The 19,104-nt window shown below is 37.9% G+C and overlaps 1 protein-coding gene across 3 annotated transcripts in view; it reads right to left on the minus strand.

Moving 5' to 3' along the window:
• Window positions 1–771: 771 nt before the first annotated feature.
• The window catches only part of NR1H4 (nuclear receptor subfamily 1 group H member 4), a 61,167-nt gene continuing 42,834 nt past the window's right edge, over window positions 772–19,104 (minus strand). For all 3 annotated transcript variants that reach the window (XM_058568832.1, XM_058568831.1, XM_058568830.1), the window contains 3 exons: window positions 18,266–18,412; window positions 3,161–3,274; window positions 772–1,010 (listed from right to left, as the gene is read on the minus strand). In XM_058568832.1, the coding sequence (XP_058424815.1) occupies window positions 772–1,010; window positions 3,161–3,274; window positions 18,266–18,412 (500 nt within the window). The remainder of the gene's footprint in view (window positions 1,011–3,160; window positions 3,275–18,265; window positions 18,413–19,104) is intronic.

The raw sequence follows: 19,104 nt of genomic DNA on the forward strand, positions 1-19,104 counted from the left end.
GTGATTAAGTATATGCACTGTAGCCAACAGTGAGCATTTCTAAGAGAGCAAAGGGAATGTCCTATCACTGGAGTTATCTGCATACTGTGAATTTGTAAATGCTGCCTCAAGGCCCTAATTATGAAAAGGGATTGTTTGCGGGAATATTTTATGTGAGAATCATTAACTTTTCTCTATACTGTTCTCTTTGAACTTCAAAGAAAATGAAATGATCAGAGGGCTATTACAAATGAATGAATATTCACCAGGGCTTCTCCAGGGATGAGAAAAGCACCATTCATGTTGTGAGAGTTTATCTTTTTGTAGATTACTCCCTTGGGCTCAATAGGGTGTCATTCATCCTTTAAAGAAATAAGAGTTTGTATGTTTTTCAAATTTTGTTCCCAAAGAAAAGCCTGTTGCCATTATGTTCAGTTTATTGCCAAAGTTGAACACAACTCTTTAATAAAATATATGCAATAAAGTAAAACAAAGAGCAAAATGAGATTTCCCCTATTTCAACAGAGAGAGTTGAAATAATGATAAATTTAATTAGGCAAACAGGGCATGCCAATTAGAATGACAGATTCCCTGAAGCCTCGTAAAATATAATGGAGAGAAAGTAATTCTATCTAGCCCCATATTTAGAGCTGTGGCAGGTATATAATTACTACATAAATATTCATCAAAATTCTTATATGAAACCAAGTACAAATGAAATAAAGGAAAGCTATACATCAGATTTATATTATGTGGAAAATAAAAAGTTAGACCCTGCCCCTATGATGCTCATCACTGCACATCCCAGATTTCACAGAGAAGCGGGGTAAACTTGTGGTCATTGACTCTCCATGACATCAGCATCTCTGCATGGTGATGGTTGAACGTCCGCAACTCAGTCAGGCGACCCAGGAGACATGCAAAATGTTGAGGATTTTCAGGCTGATGGATCTTGCACAACTTTTGTAGCACATCAAGCAGCGGTTCCTGAAGCTTCTCTACTGCTTCTCTATCCTTTATATATTGTCTGTCTGTTTTGAAGTTTAAAATAGAATGACAAAAGAAAAAAAAAATGGAAAGTATTAATTTGGCATAATTATAGCAATGTTAACTTTTTTGAAGTATAACTTACAAATGTACACTTAAAAATGTACAAATTAAGCATTCAACTTGATGAGTTTTTACACACACACATATAAATATTCATGTGATCACAACTAGATCAAGATATAGAACATTTACTCCCAGAAACCTCCCTAAATTCTCCTTCCAACCAATGCCCCCAAAGGTAACCCATATGGTGGACATAAGCGTAATTTCTAATGAGTATATTTTGAGAAGCAGAATTGCTGGGTCATAGAGTATATACATGTGTAACTTGTAGGTACTGTCAAAAAGTTTTTCTTTCAATTATAATTTTTTTGATAAAATAACCACTAGCTTCTGCCGTAATATCATGTGTAAGAAGTGATTTAAGGATAACACTGTAATTATGCTTCACAAATCATGAACATGGCATCACTTACTCTCAAATAATTAAAGTAATCCAAAAATATAGACAAATTTTATGTATAGAGTTTGTGATATTGTGATTTATAAGAAATATATATTTGGTCGTCTAAATGACCAAATATATATTTCTTATATATTAGTCCACAATTCCTGTCTCACAGCTGGCGAAACCCTTGGAATTTCCTAAATGTTGCGAGTGATAAAGGTGTTTCCTTTATTAATGAAGGTGACTTTTGGACTGCATCCAAGGGTGGGGGCTGGTTGCCAGGAGAATCAGTCATGTGATCAGAGGATTGCATCTTTAAGTCCCACCCCTGAGGGGAGAGGAGTTTGAGCTTGAATCAATTGCCAATGGCCATTAACTCAGTCAATTATGACTATGTAATGAAGCCTCCATAAAACCCCAAAAGACAGCTCATCGCACTTTCTTTTTCAGCGAGTTTCCACACTGTGGAACCAGAAGGCTTCTGTTTGCCACCGTCCTGGGCCCCAAGCTCCACGAGGACAGAAGCTCCTTGGTTTAGGACCTCGCCCTACGTATCTCTTCATCTGGCTGTAGATTCGTATCCTTGAATATCCTTCGTAATAAATTGATAATCTAGCAAGTAAACAGGTTTTCTTGAGTTCTGTGAGCCATTCTAGTAAGTTAATCAAACCCAAAGAGGGGGTCATGGGAACCTCCAGTTTGTAGCCAGTCTGTCGGAAGCACAGGTAACAACCTGGGCTTGCAGCTGGTGTCTGAAGCGGAGGGTGGTCTTGTGGGACTGAGCCCTTTACCCGTGGACTCTGCTTCTATCTCTGGGTAGACAGTGTCGGAATTGAGCTGAATGTTCGCACACGCTGCTGACGTCTGAGAACCGCCTGTTGTTACCGGGAAGCCTCCACACACACACACACATTGGAATTGACTCCAGGAGCCCCTTAGCAGAGGTATTCATTTCAACATTGTTTAAAACAAACAAACAAAAAAATTGGAAACATCCTGAATGTCCAAACATATGGTAAAAATTAAGTAAATGATTGTACATCAATATAATGGAATATGATGCATAGATTACAACAAACTTTTACCAATATAATGTTTTAATGACATGGGAAAAGACTTTTAAAGAAAAATAAACTTTAAAAAAAAAGAGAGTATGTTCTCTATTATGTTAAAAAGTATATAGTTTCATTTAGGTCCCTGCTCAAATATCAACCCTTTAGAAAAGCCATCCCTGACCATTAATTAAAAGAGCATACTGCTGCCACTTTCTTTCCTTGTATCCTCATCTTTATGTTTTTTTGTAGCATTACCACCTGAAAATTATTTGTATTTGTTTCTTCATTTACTATCTTTCTCACCCTACTAGAATGTAGGCTCCATGTAGCTGTATCCTGCCTGTTTCTTTACTGCTATATCCTCCAATATCTAGGACCATGTTGAGTGCATAGTATGTGTCCAAAATGCAGTTATTGAATGAACACGTGTGATGTTTAGAAAAAAGCTGAAAAGAACTACACTGAAATGTTAACAATGGTTCAATTCAAATGGTGGGATTATAGGCCATTTTACTTTTTCTTTATGTTTCTGTGTTTTCCAGATTTTCTTTAATAAACATTATTACTACTATACTGGGGGGAAAAATGAACAAATGTCGTAAAAATAAAAATGTAACATTGAAATTACCTGGAGAGAGGATGACAATTGCTGTAAGCAGAGCATACTCTTCTTGAGTCATTTTCAGTTCTGCAACACTTTTATAAAAACTAAACATAGGTGTTATATATTCATCAGAGATACCTATGGGGGAAAATTGAAAATTGCAGAGGCATAGTAAAATTTTTGAATGACTGAAAAGTGTAAAACTATAAACACATTATATATACATGCGCATGTTAATATTTATTAACAATTCAATGCAAAGGCAGGGCATTGCAAAGAAAATCACTTAACAAAGTCCTCAAAATAAAACCTAGTCAATGATTTGTATGTCTTTCATTTCAGCAGTGCCTTTGTTTCAGTTACTACTGTGTGACAATAAATGATGGTTCTTGAATTGCCAAAAGAATCTCTGAACTTCATCATTTTCTAGATGGGGTGTAGTTAATCTTTTTAGTATTATTACCTAAAATCAAGGCATAGATAGCACCTTAAACAAGCAGCAAAAAATTATTCTTCAGTCCAGAAATATAAACGGCTCCACATAATACATTGGCTAGGGTTCTTCTCAGAGTTCTGATCTCTCTAGGAAGTACTAAACCTGTTTATCCATTGCCTACTGGGCACTGGTACCTGGCTGTTCTCTTCAAACTCAATATGTCCAAAATCAAACACCATGTACAGAACTAAACTTCCCATCTTCCTCCAAATCCACCCCTTTCCTGGAATTCCCATTCTCAGTGATTGGTATCCTCACCCACCCCACTGCCCCCGTCTGACAACTGAGATTCAGCCTCCCACTAACTCAGCAGCTGCCGAGTCCTGTGATTCAACCTGCCAACTCTCCCTTGGGGCTCCCTCTCCGCTCCACTGCACCTGGCATTGACTTAGTTTAAGTCCTTGTTTCTTTTCATCTGGACTACTGCAATTGCCTCCTAACTGGTCTTCCTGTCTTCAATTTGGTCCCTCTCAATCCATCCCAGAATCATCTTTCTAAAATTCAACTGTCTCCCTACTTCTTACAAACTTTCAAAAACTCTCTGTGACTTTTGGTATAAATGTTCTTCTTTTGCACATAAGAAACTCCAGGACCTGTCCCCTGCCTATCCCACCCACCCACTACTCGCCCAGATGATGATAATAGTAGGAGTTCACATTTATTGAATACTCGTTATGTATTAGGCACTCTTCCAAGCACTTCTTATGCTCTAACTCATTTAACCTTTCTAACACCCCCTGAGGTAGGCACAAAGAGGTTCTACAACTTGCCCAAAGACACACAGCTGCTGAGAGGTGGAACCAGGATTCAAACCAAAGCTGGCAGGCTCAGAGTCCGGCTCCTAGCTGTGACTAAACTGCAGCACCTTTCTATCACTCGACCTTTACTCCAGCCATGTTCAGCCCCTTGCAGTTCCCTAAACAATTAACATTGCCTAGTTTATGTACATGTTTTTCTGTCTACTTGAGATATTCTCCTTCTCCTTTATGTAGCTTACTCCTCTTCATAATTTAAGACTCCTTTGTGTCACTTCCTCCACTCATTCAACAAAATCTTAATTTTGTGCCTGTTCTGTGCACCACTGTCAGAGGAGCTTTGACTGGGAAATTGTGGAGACAGAGAAAAAAAAGTAAGACTGTGATGTGACTTATGGGTGAGTTAAGATGATGATGAGTTCCCCAGGATTGGTCCACACTAGAATAGGCTGCTCTATTTGCTCCTAAACCAGACCTAGAGCCGCAGAGCTTTGGTCAAACCACACCAGCATAAAATTGGATCCCAGATGCCCAAAAGTACAATTATCATCTAGTATTACACTTCACAGAATCAGAAAGTCTGAATCCTCACCTTCAGAGAAATCTAAAGAATCTTCCCAAACTAAATCTTTGGCCTTTCTCTCTTTAGTCAAAATACCACACTTTTCTCCCATTTGACTTTTGATTCTTTAATAGACCCAGTGTACTCTCTTAACAACAGTGTCTTTGTTAAGCAACTTTTGGATTACATCATGTGGAAGATTGCCCTCTATCCAGTTGTTACAGATTGAACTGAATACCCATGACCAAACTAGATACAAGTTAAACTACAGAGGGTCGGAGTATGCGAGCCTGGGAATACCAGTCTTGGTTTCCAACAAACATCGTGGTTAGGAGGTCGTGAGCCAGCTCTGAGTTTGCAGTCTGACATATGACTTGATCTTGGGCACATTACTTAAACTCTTTAAGCCTCAGTTTCCTCATCTGTGAAATGTGAACTATAACAGTATTATATGAGACAATATATGAAGAGTGCTTAGCATAATACCTGGCTCATAGTTAACCTGCAATAGTGTTAGAGCAAATAATCACAATAGTAACTAGTATTACTGTTATTCAGGAGAATTGGAACACATTAGTTCATTTTAATCTCAGTTCATCTTAATCTTAGTTAGATTAAGCTCATGTACTTTTATATTTACAAAGTTATGTTTTTGTTTTTTATTTTGTTTTACAATCTGAGTTTCCTAGGGATGAATACAAATTGGCTGATCGGGGATTTGCCTCAGTATTTTTCTACATATTAAAGCTAAACTAAGGTCTGTATTTTCTTAGTGAGATTATTCTTTTCCACCTTCGAAAAATGGCAGTCTTCAGGCTTTCTTTGGCATATGGGGACTATACCCATCAGTCGTGGTTACCTAAAATAATAACTTATGACTGTGCCATTATTTTTAATGGTATATGAGGATTTGAGGATAATATTAAAGGCAGCTGATTTTAAAATATTCAATTTTTAGAAATCATTTTTGACTACCTAATTTTCTATTTTATTCGTCTTTCTAAATTCCCACTAACTCTCTAAAGATGTTATGTCCATTAACTGTGTAACTGTAGTTGATAACTTTGGGGGAAAAATAGGTAAAAACGTTTATTACAATTGTTCATTTTGTGCATGTTGTAAAGGTCAATAGTGAATATAGAGAAAATGTAGAAAACAAATAGAAGAGTTTTTTTTTTTTAATAATTTTCCTACAGGTTAGATCAAATATAAACCTGCTTTTGGAATTAGAGCCAATAATCAGAATTAACCACTCCAGCATAAACAAGCGGGGGTTTTAAGTGTTTATGAACCAAAACAATTTCTGACTTAAGAAATGTAACAATAACATCATCCTGATGGGGCAGTCTTTTCCTCTTTTCCTGCTTTCTCTATTCTTCTGGAGACTTGCTTCCTTTTTGCTCTTATGCCCAATTAGCTGATTTTTGGTCACAAGAGGGAGCTATTTTCTAACTTAACCACAAAGACTACTGTAGAAACGTTCAGAGTTGTAAAAAACCATTTATGTTCCTGCTCCTCTGTTTCTTAATTTATTTTCCTTAAGAAAAAGAGGTCTGTGATTAATCAATTGTTCAATGATCATAAATATTCTTTGAGAGAATAACCATTTGAAAGAATTAATGCTATGCTGTTTGAAGTTGTTATTTTGAATGTAAATGTCTTTTATTTCCTAATTAACTACCTAGTTTTAATTGGGAACAAAAGTAAAGCAGAGGTTTATTTGTGTGTATGTGTGTGTCTGTATGTGTATTATAATCAAGTGTGCATATTATGCAATACATATTTCCTGGTATTTTAAATAACTCGATATGATTTATTATAATTGACAGTCTCAAGATAGACCAAGAATCTTGTTTAAAATAATGCTATTTACTCAAAACTATGTAATTTGACATTTTTCTAGAAATGACACCACCCAATAGCATAGAAGTTAAGGTATAAGCCCCTGACATGGAATACAAGGCTATGTCTGCCTTCTGCTTTCCTTTCAAACTAAGCTCTCTCCACACCAATAGTTTCTCTATGAACCAATGTCTCCAACTCTTCTTGGTTCCTGAAGCTAATTCAGGTCCTTGTCTACACAATATATCTACCTTCCGCACTCCCGCGCTGTGGCCATGTACTATGGCGGAGGCAGATCTCACTCCTGCCCAAGGTCCAGCCACTGTTAATCTCATTTCCCTTGTCAGAGGTTGGCATAGTCAACAACGGGGGGGAAATTCTGGTCAATGAGATGAAGGGGCGTCTACTGGGAAGCTCCTGAGAAAGATTTCTATACTCAGGAAGAGAACATCTCTTTGTCTTTTGGCCATTGTTGTACCTGGATGTGATGCCTGGAAGTGCTGTGGCCATTAGATGACCAGGAGGAGAACCAGCCTGAGGACAAAGCCAATATACCAAGGATAGCAGAGCCGAAAGAGAAAAAAGACCTGTGTTTCTGATCGTGTGTTGACTCCCTCACTTAACCAATTCTAATGCCACCCTTCCTCTGGGTTTCTCATTTGAGCTAATACATTTCCTTACTTTTTTAGGCCATGTTAGTTGATTTTGTTACCATCAGCCAAGAACATCCTAACGGATAGCTCCTCTAACAAATAAAATACATCTTTATGTCCTCATGCTTTTATGCCTGAAATATAAGGCAGGATCCTTGTTGGGCTAGGACACCTCACCCATGTTTCAAAGCCAAGTTCAAATTTTGCTTCTCTGTGGAGTTTCCCTGTCACAATGAAGCAGAATTAGTTGCTCCCTTCTCCTCGTTCAATTCTATTGCACCAATCACAATTCATATCTCTCCATCCCCTTAGAGTCTGAAATATCATATAAATTTTATGAGAGCAGGACCGACTGCTGTATTCTCAGTGGCTGGCATGTTGCCTGGCCAATAAAGGGTGCTCCATAGATATTTCTTGTTCCTCTCTTATTAGTAAATAGCATCCTGCTGGAGACATGGTAGGAGATTAATAAATGTTTGTTAAATTAGGCAATATTATATTTTGCTAGTTCCTTGTGACATAGTTGTGAGATGTTGATGGGGGCAAGAGATACCATTAAGACAATGGAAACATTCTTGTAGTGGACCTTGGCCTCTATTTCAAATGCTGAACTTTACTCAGTGAGTCATTTGTGCCATACTGTTGGTGTTAAGTACAAAGCTGCCATTGAATTAGCAATTCAAAGAATAACTACTTTCAATATAAAATATTTAATAAATAACATACTTTTCATTAGTCCTAGTGGCTAAAAGTTATCTGGCCAAATTAGATCTCAATGGTGCTGAGGAGTTGCCAGGGTTTGGATTGTCAAGTTCCAGATTCATCTTAACAAAATTCACCAATTTTTATACACCTAATCTGTGCCAGGCACTGTGATAGTACTGGGAATAATCCCCAAGCAGTTAACGGATTAATAGAAGAGGCAGATACATAAATAAATACATAATGTCCAAAACTGGACAATAGAAAAGGCTTGAGGAATACAGCTGAGGGGCAATGGAAATATCAACTCCTATATTACTTTAATACTTTCTCTTATTTTGAAGAAGATTTCTTCCTATAATTTGACCCCCAAATTTGTCCATGCCAAAATTATCATGTGACAATTTCGAAAAGCAAAATGAGGAGTGGTAAGAATTCTAAACTTTAAATTAAGCATTAACCTTTCTTGTATATACTTTGTCATTTGTTTCTTTACATTTTCAACCTTCCTTTTCAAGACTGAACTGATAATCAGCAGACATTTAATCAGCATTTGCTTCTTTAGAAAATTTAGTGTTTATAATTGTTTTCATTTTGTGCAAGTTGCCAAGGCTAAAACAATGACATCGTATATATTTAAAGAGCAGAAAAATAATCACAGTATATACTACATACAGTATACTTTGCTATGCAAATATAAACTAGCTACAACTTCATCACTCTATTAAGAATCTAACCTTTCTCTGACCTCATTGTCTCTATTCGTTTTTTCATTTACTTAAAAGCAATTTCAAATGGCTAACTGCTACTTATACTTTATCTCTCAACCAAAGGGCAGGAACTGTGTCTTACTGGGTCTTTATATTCTCTACCAGCTGGTAGTTGGGCAAATATTAGATCTTAGCGAGTGACAGGTGTAACATATAGAAACAGTGCTGGGCTTTGAGTAGAACACCTGTGTTCATCTCCTGGCAATCTACAGATTAGCTGTATGACCTCTCCAAGCCTGTTTCCCCGTCTATAAAATAGGAGCATAGCACCTACCTTTAGGGATCACCAGGAATACTAACGAGATGATGCGTGTATAATGAGATGATGTATGTAAAAGCAAACCATTGCAAAATCACAAGATATACTGTCATCCTGATAAACACTTACTGAATTAAATATTTCATTTATATTTTATGGGAAATCAAAGAAGGCCAAAAAATAGTACTGTAAATTTCAGAAGTTATTTGTATTTGAAATGAACTTAACTGAACAAGTTGCTTTTGTGTGTGAAAAGTTATTGATAATTTCCGAAATGTTAAAATGTAAACTTATTCAGTATTAGCAAGCCTATTTCAGTTCTATCATATTTTATGGTATCATATTATTATTCCTATTTTTATTAAAAATTCCAGCTTAAAAACCTAGTTTGCATAATACTACATTAGAGATAAAAAAACCTGATGTACTAGAATTATGTAGAGACAACTCAACCAGAGGTTGTGTCAGTTCTATGTTCTGAAGCTTCAGTTAACATGAATAAACACTGTAACCCTCATTAAGTAGATGTATCTCAGGAGACAATATCTTTGTGTATGTAATTGGAACTTAATAATAGCAAACAAAAGAGTATGAATTTGAAGAACAAGAAAAGAAATTTCACATTATATTCTTTAAGATTTGTGTAGGCTTAAACAGGGTAACTTTGAAACATTATGTTACTCTGGAATTAAATGTACAATACAAATAAGAATGTGTTATATTTGCATAAGAATAAAAGTTATTCTGAAAGGTTGTCTTGCAAGATCAGGTTTTTATGTGGTGTGTGGAAGAGGCAATGTTCTGAAAATCCACTGGAAGAAGCAAATTCATAAATATTAATAAGTGGAAGCACCATTATAGACAATAAACTACAACACAGCATGTGAGTTTGGATGGTTTTTATTGTCACAATATGTGGTTGATGTTTGGGTAAAGTATCTTATGAACTAGAGGTATGCATATTTATTTAAACAGATATTGTGTTCTAGAAAACTTCATTCTTGAACTTCTCTGAAACTTAAGAATCACAAGTTCTAAACTTCTCTTATCAAGCAAGGTTTTTTACTTTTTGATTATAAATTTTTAACCTGCAAGACCCTCACCATTTCTCACCTCGTTATTGCATTGGTCTTTTTATAGAGACCTGCTTCTTGTCTCAATCCCTTCAAACATCCCTTCATATTGCTGCTAGAAAGATCTTTCTACAGTATTACTATGGTCATGTCACATCTGCTCAGAATATTAAAGACTCGCCATTATATAAGAACTAAATTAAACTACTTTTGTGGCATTCAATATCCTTAATATCTAGCACTTACTATATTTTCAGCTTCATAAATATTATTTTCCAGCAATATCAAGGTATTTATGAGTCCTATACATGAATGCTCTCTCATTTCTCCACATCTTTGAACTTGCAATTTCTATATTATTATAACATAATGGCTGTATCTCTTGGAATGCCTTTCTCAGAATTTATGGCTTGGCACTTCCTAATCATCTTTCATGATTCAAATGTGAACTTTTCAAGTCTTTCTGACTCACCAAATAGACCCACACGGGACAACAGGCACTCCTCTATGCTCTGCTTTCATTTTGCATATATCTTCCTTATAGTTCTCACTACACTGCACATTCATTTGGAATCATTTGCTTGTACATCTTCCCTACTAGTCTGTGAGTTCTTGGGGGACAAAGACCACATATTCTCATCTCCATATCCTCAAAAACTATACAGTTCCTGGCACAAAGCAAGTATTCAATATGTATTTATAGAATAGAAAGATCTCCTATAAAGCCCACTTTACTGTACATTTTCACAAACATTTACTGCAGGATTTATCACATATAGGATACTGTTAATTGTCCCCCAATATCCATTCTCTCCTTCCTCTAGAGCAGGATTTCTCAATCTTGGTAATGTTGACATTTTGGACCAGATAATATTTTGTTGTGGGGAGCTGTCCTGTACATTATAGGATGTTTAGTAGCATCTCTGAGCTCTACCCACTAGATGCCAGTAGTACCCCTTCCCCTAGCTGTGACAATCGAACATGTCTCCAGATACTGCCAGATCTCCAGGGAGAAAATTCCCCGGTTGAGACTATTGCTCTATAGTATAAAAATAGCATTTTTAGGGGGCCGGCCTGATGGCACAGTGAGTGTTCTGCTTCGGCAGCCCAGGGTTCGCTGGTTGGGATCTTGGGCGCGGACCTACTCACTGCTCATCAAGCCATGCTGAGGCAGCATCCCATATAGAAGAGCTACAACTCTACAACTGTGAAACACAACTATGTACTGGGGCTTTGAGGAGAAAAGTAAAGGAAAAAAGAAAAGAAAAAAAGAGGAAGATTGGCAACAGATGTTAGCGAATAGCATTTTTAGCTGGGCACATGGCTGCCTTGAATCTAGGTGTAATGAGGAAGTTAAGTTCTTGCCAATGGAAGATGGGTAGAAGTCATGTGTACCAGTTCTGGGTCATTCTCTTACAGGGAGGGTGTGCTGTTCTTTTCCTTCTTTGCTCTCCCCAATGCCTGGAATGTGCACATGATAGGAAGCCAGTTGGGACCATATGGATGAAGTCAACACTCTATGGATGGATGAGCAACAAAACAGAGGAACACTATGAAGCTGCCTTATCATCATTTCCTTATGCTCAGACCATTATACAATAGAAATAAACTTCTATCTTGTTTAAGCCTCCTTTAATTTTGGCCTCTGTTACACCAGCCAAACCTTTAACTTAATTTATACATGACAACTGTATTGTGATTATTTCTTTTCATATCTATTTCACCTGAAAGATGAAGTCTTTGAGGGTTGTGACTTTTTGTTATTCATCTTTGTATTCCCAGTGTACCTTGTTCATAGTACTCAATAAAAGTTTTTTGAAAAATAATGAGTGAACAGATAAACAAATAGAGGTCCTCGTGGAAATGGTCTTCCATTGTTACTAGATGGTTACCATATTGGAAGAGTCAAATGGAAATGACACGATTCTAAACAGGCTCAGGGCTCATGAAGGGAGAGGAGAAAGGATAGTGAGCCACCAATCTAAGAAATATAGGAAGGTATTCTGAGATGATTTCCTGAGCCGGAAAGCCTTGACTATTCTTAGGGTTTAGGGAATATTAGTCATCTCTATAAGTGATCATAGAGGTGAGCTTCAGGAAAAAAACAAGTGTTTGTAAAGTGCTTAATTTGATAAAAGGAGGAATAGGACATTTGCTTTTGCCTGCTGGAGGTAGCTGATTTGTTGCAGAGAGGCTCCAGAAATATGGGGCAGCTTGAACTTAGGGGAGACTGGGTATAAGCACCTACCTGACTTTTGTCCTTGAAGCTTTTGTGTCTTTATGGCTAGAACCACTCCCCTCATCACAACAAGCTCAGCTTTGACCCAGACTCAGGAAACTCTGGGAAGCTATATATTGCATCTAATTCTAGCAACTTGGCTCCAGCCATGTTCCTTGTGACAATCCCTGTCTTGACATATCTAGAGTTGGATAGTCCACCTTCCTCTAAGCTTGATCACATTTCCTTGAACCCCAGCTCCTATGGCATGTTTTTGAAATCTATTTTTCCTCAACAAAATCATCAGTTGAGAATGAGGAGGAGAGATGTTGGAAGTTTGAAGAGAGAGAAGAAGATATGAAATGGTGTCCCATAAGAGTAAGAGTGAATTGACTAGGGAAGTGGGATAAGTGGGCAGTACTGAGGTCCACTTGAAGTGTGTGGTCATTAATTTAGAGCAGACCAATCATATTGTTTCAGTTCTCAGGTTCAAGCACAGAGTAGGTAGGGAGTTCATCCAATCAGGGAAAGGGTTTTCTTAGGTGAGTGTGATGGCAGGGCAGAAAGACGAAGGAGTTGAGGATATCCAGTGAATGATCCAAGGAAGTGATCATATTGATGGACTGTGAACCCTAAGCCAAGTAATGAGGGAAGTGAGGTGAGACAAAAGGTAGTAGAGTCAATGGATGGAGGGCTAGTGGATGGAAGGTCAATGAATGGAGATTGTTTTGGAACAAAGAATCATTGGAGCCAGGACAATAGTTGGGGCTGTGAGCTAGAAAGTTAGAGGGAGATGTCAGAGGGAAGGGATGCTTGGGACTGAGATTTTGGAGGGGGGATGTTAGTGGTATTAACGGGGTCTTGGTCTGGTGAAGGATTCATAATGTCTACCTCAAAGTATTATGAAGAGCAAATAAGATATTTTTGTGAAGCACAATGTTAGCCGTGGAGGTGTCCCACTCAGATCTCCTTTTTTTTTTTTTTTTTTTTTTTTTTTTTTTTTTTTTTTTTGTGAGGAGATCAGCCCTGTGCTAACATCTGCCAATCCTCCTCTTTTTTTGCTGAGGAAGAAGGCCCTGGGCTAACATCTGTGCCCATCTTCCTCCATTTTTTTATATGGGACGCCGCCACAGCATGGCTTGCCAAGCAGTGCGTCGGTGCGCGCCCGGGATCCGAACCAGCGAACCCCGGGCCGCCGCAGCGGAGCGCGCGCACTTAACCGCTTGCGCCACCGGGCCGGCCCCCAGATCTCCTTTTAAGAGAGCCTGAGGTAGGAATCATGGTTGACTGATATCCTCCAACTGCTGCCCTGTGAATGGTGAGGCCATGCTTGCTCTGGCCTTTTCCCAGCCAGTGACTGAGCATGGCAGGCGTATTAGTGCTGGCCCATTCCTGCCCAATGGAGGAGTTCTCCAACAGGCAACTTTGATTTGGTCCCTCCCTATTGGCCTAGCTGAGGCTTTCTCAGAACTGTGCTGTGGTCTGAAGCTCTTCCTACCAATCATTCCTTGCCTCTCTTTTTACAGGTGTCAGATCAGCATGGTGGTATAAAGGCTTTTTCCCTACACCTGCTTGCTTCCCATTTATTCTTCAGAAGCATTCCCCTCAATTAATCTCTTGCACACACTATCTTGCTGTCTGCTTCTTGTAGGACCCACATTCACAAAAAAAACTTAGGGTAGAGCTTGACACATAGTAGATGTTGAATAACTATTAGCTTTTGGTACTATAATTAATAGAACCATGCACTACTCATATAAACTTTCACAATTATTTCCTCTTAGTTTTCTAGTAAACTTTTTTGGGAAAAGTCTGTTTTTTCTCTCAGCTGAACCAGAGTGAAAAGGGATTTCTCTGACCTCACCCAGGCTGAGGAAAGGACCTGGTATTGCCCCAGTAGTCATCACGGAAATGGCAGCACCTGACTTGGCTCAGGACCCAGGAGATTGACGGAGCCAGGCAAAGAGAAAATAGAAACTGAGCAAGAGAGAGAGAGAGATGGAACAGCTGCTGGATAATTCTCCTTCAGATGTCCTCTCATCAAAACATTTCAATTCATATGGCAGAAATTGCACCCCTTTTTTTCTTTGTCTGGCACCTGAATCAACTTTAAACAACTCATCTTTGAGGAGGAGGAGACAGAACACAACAGAGCTTTCCTATTCAAACTGTCTCTTTTCCTTTTCTTACACTCAAACGCAAAAGAGGTGTCTGTCCCCCAAATTAATTACTACAGGCAAGGTCTGGAGAAAAGCCTTTTTGTTGGTTAGTTGTCAGTCTGGAACAACCAATCACTTTAGTATTCAAGGGAAGAACCATCTGCAAAGTAAATAAATGGACCAGACTCATAGCTTCAGACAAACAAACATCCATACATACATCCATACATACATACATACATACATACATACATCAATTCATTCATTTCACAGATGTTTGTTGAGCACCCACTTCAAGCCAGGCATGTGCTGGGTACCTGAGTTAAAATACTGAGTTAAAAAGAGGCAGTCCCTGCCTATGGAGTTTTTAATATCAAAATCTAGGCAAGACTGTAGAAGAAATATTAAAGTTAGACATGCTTTCAAAGAGATTAAATTGGTTATGGGGTCTAGTTCAACAGCTTTTCTAAAACAAAATGGGACATGTAGCTAATAAGTAGTGGAGTCTAGATTCAAGCCAGATTCTTAATCATCACTGTATCTTGATGTATAAACCCAACACATATCAACCAGAGTAGGACCCTTTGATAAAGAGACCTATCTGTAAAATTAAAAATATTTTGTCATGTGAGGGATCATCCCTTTTTATTTTATTAGATTTTAAAAAATTAGATTTGACTTATGGATTTTCTTAAACAGAGCACTGTCAAAGTCTATGGAAACCAGGACCAAATAGCTGACCAAGTTAAGCCAGAGAGGCATCGTCTCTCACAGGGTGAAGCCACAACGAGTTTCTGCATAGAGAGAGAACCACTATTACATTCAATAGCCTGAACTAACAAATTCATACACACAAAAATTAAGCAGCTTGCATCCTTTAACTCTTTCCTAAGTTGAACTGTCAATTACTAATTGCAACTTTAAAATCAAGATACTTGTCTGTTGATTAATAACTCCTTTTTTCTCCCTTCTAACCAACGGGCATAAGCTTCAGTTAAGCAAGGTGAATAAGTTCTAGAGATCTGCTGTTCAACACTGTAACTATAGCCAACAATACATACTATACACTTAAAAATTTGTTAAGAGAGTAGATCATATGTTAAATGTTCTTGCCACAATGAAATAAAATAAAAAATCAGGATATTTAAGTATCTGGCCAAGTGACTGGCTAAACCACCAATCAGAAAAATTGAATTAGTTAAGAGAAGAAAACAGTAAGACCTGTAGAACTGAATAGTGCCTTGGAGTTTACTTGATTCAACCCTTCTCCCTTACCCCAGCCTCCTGGACATACGTACACACAGTATAAATTAAGGCCCAGAGCAGATAAGTGATAAAATCTCTCCAGGACCAGAATCCATATTTCTCAACAACATAATGTCTTTCAAAGGGTGAAAAGCTGCAATAATATATTTCTCAGATCCCTTCCCTCCTCTTCATTTCTCCTAGCAGCAGGGGTCACATCCTTGAAAGCTCTTTCCTCCTAACTGGTATCTCCCATCCTCGCTTATCCTAACATTGCTGGATGAATTATAAAGCAGAATTTGATGTTTTCCCTCCCTTGCTCAAAAATCTGCAATGTCTCCCCATTATGTAAGAAATAAAGAATAAAATCTTTAGCCTAGCATTCAAGGCGCTCAACAATTTGGTTCTGTCTCTTGTTTTTTCTCCTTTTTTCTCTTTAATGTAATCTTTAATCCAATCAAACTCAACTATTCACTCTTCTTTGTGTGCATAACCTGAGCTTTCTTGCTTCAGTCCTTTGCTCCTGCTGGTCTTTCTCTCCTGCACCCCAACCCTGGGTATCACATCAAATGTCATTTAAGGCCCAGTTCAAATGCCAACGAAATCTTTCCAGAGCCCTCCCAACCAGAAGTCATCTCTTTCTCAGTTCTCTTCCACATTTTATGGTAACTATCTCTGTACAGTTCATCTCTTCGTAGTTGTTAAACTAATAAATTAATGGATATATGAGAAGAACGCATCTTTTAAAATGTGTTTTTTAATCTACTAATGCTAATTATGCTTTCAGTTTTTAACTAAGAGGAGAAAACATAATGACTATGAGAAGGTTCCTTTTAAAAAATAATTTTCAGAGGGCTGGCCTGGTGGCACAGTGGTTAAATTTGCATGCTCTGCTTTGGTGGCTCAGGGTTCGCAGGTTCGAATCCCAGGTGCGGACCGACACACGGCTCATCAAGCCATGCTGTGGTGGCATCCCACACAAAAAATTGAGGAAGATGGACACAGATGTTCGCTCAGGGCCAATCTTCTTCAGCAAAAAGAAGATTGGCAACAGATGATAGCTCAGGGCCAGTTTTCCTCATCAAAAAATAAATAAATAAAAACATAAATAAATAAAAAATAATTTTCAATTTTTCAATTATTCTACTTATATCACACATGCAGAGCTGCCTGAAAACTTTCCTTCCAATCTCTATTCTAAAATATCAGTTTTATAAGTATTTAAGCTTGTTCCATTCAATCGTAGAATGACAATATTTTACAAAGAAAAAAACCTTCAAAAGTCATCTCATTTCATTCATGCCCCCTTCCCAACCCATACCTAAAATCTCAAGAAGATGAGAACTTATTGTATTTTAAGTCTCTCCTAAGATAAATTGCACAAATTTCTTGGTAATCCATTCTGACGTCTTTTGACCCTCACACAGTATTACTCCATAATAAGTTAAACTGCGTTACTTTATACTATTATTTCATTTTGTCTCTTGAGAGGCAGTATAGCACAGTGGCTAAGACACATGGCTTCTGAAGTCAGACTTTCTGTCTCCGGGAAAGTTATTTAACCACTCTCTAACTCAGTTTTCTCATCCATAAAATGGGAACAATAATAGTACTTATTTCATAGGATTTTTGCAAGGATTTGATGAAATCTATTGTAAAGTATTTAGAACAGTGTCTGAAACCAAGTAAATGTTGCTATTATTATTTCTTCTTATTTTACTTTGAATAGAGATGGATAATAGTTTGATACATAGTCATTCATACCTGGAGGTTTTGAATAAATGAATCTTTTTCTGGGCTGAATAATCCCAGCTCCTTTATGATATATATATATATATTTTTTTTTTTTTTTTTTTTTTGCAGGGAAGGTTTTACCCTGAGCTAACATCTGTTGCCCATCTTCCTCTTTTTTTTCTCTTTCTTCTTCTCCTCAAAGCTCCCCAGTACATGGTTGTATATCATAGTTGTAAGTCCTTCTAGTTTTCTGTGTGAGCCACTGCCACAGCATGGCTACTGATGGATGGTGTGATTCCGTGACAGAGAAGCAAACCCCTGCCGTGGGGGTGGCAGCATGGAACTTTAACCACTAGACCATCAGGCCTGGCTCACACTGTTTTTTTTACCAGACTAATTTTCCAATCTTTTAAAAATTCCTCCTGTGGCCCTTCATCTTAGTGCAGTGAAAAGAGTATTTTTGGTATTTTGCCATTACAACAAGGATTTTTTCAGCAAGCCTCTAAAAGTCCTGTCCATTTAACACATGTCTTTTTAGTCACATGCTAGTCACAAAGAGCATATGACTTTGCATAAGACAGGCAAGAGGCCTGCCTTTATGGGGTATACAAATTCCTACTTGCAGAAACAAATTCCTTTTGCCGTTAACCAAATCGCTTACCACTCTTTCGAATTCTTTCTTCCAATACATCAGCGTGTCCCACTGGAAGTTTCTTATTGAAAATCTCAGCTGAACGGAGGAACATAGCTTCAACTGCAGACCCTTTCAGCAAAGCAATCTGATCTTCATGGTCCAATGTCTGAAATCCTAGTTGAAGATGATAACCAAATCAGTATCAAAGAGTTGTGAATCCTGTATAACAGTATTTCATCATCACTGTCATCCCCATTGATAAAACACGTCCATATAGTGATTTTGTAATTGTTTTAAGATTGAGTAGTTGAGTCAATAAGTGTTTATTGTACTCTGCCAGACAGAAGCTGACTTCTTTTATCTTCACCGAGTAGGATTTTTTGAACAAGTTGGACAAAAAAGGATGTCACATCCACACCAAATATATACATTATGGAAGAGAGAGTCTGATTCTGATCAAGCAACCCTCAGAAACTAGAGGCAAGCAGATTCTCTTTGAGCAGCTAATTTAGTCACATCTCACATTACAGGGTCAACTCTGCATAAGAGAAGCATCCACAAGCCAGAAAAATGTTTACGTGTATCCAGAGGCTGAAAGGAATATTTGACCAACTCATGAGTCCTTAGTCAGTCTGGAGAATGGGTAGCATTTCCCAAAAAAACCAACCAAAGTCACAATGAGGTATCTGCTCTGAGCTCAGCACTGCACCATGCAGAGTGGGGAAAGTCAGAGAAATATGGGAAAGAATTGATAAACCGAAGGAATATAACATCACCTGGAAAATCTGAAGTCCTTATCCAAGTTTATATGCTACAGTCCCCAGCAGCCTCTCTGACCTCATTTCCTCCTCCTCCTTCCCCTCATT

Source organism: Diceros bicornis, chromosome 25 (genome assembly GCF_020826845.1).
Source record: "Diceros bicornis minor isolate mBicDic1 chromosome 25, mDicBic1.mat.cur, whole genome shotgun sequence".
NCBI lineage: Eukaryota > Metazoa > Chordata > Mammalia > Perissodactyla > Rhinocerotidae > Diceros > Diceros bicornis.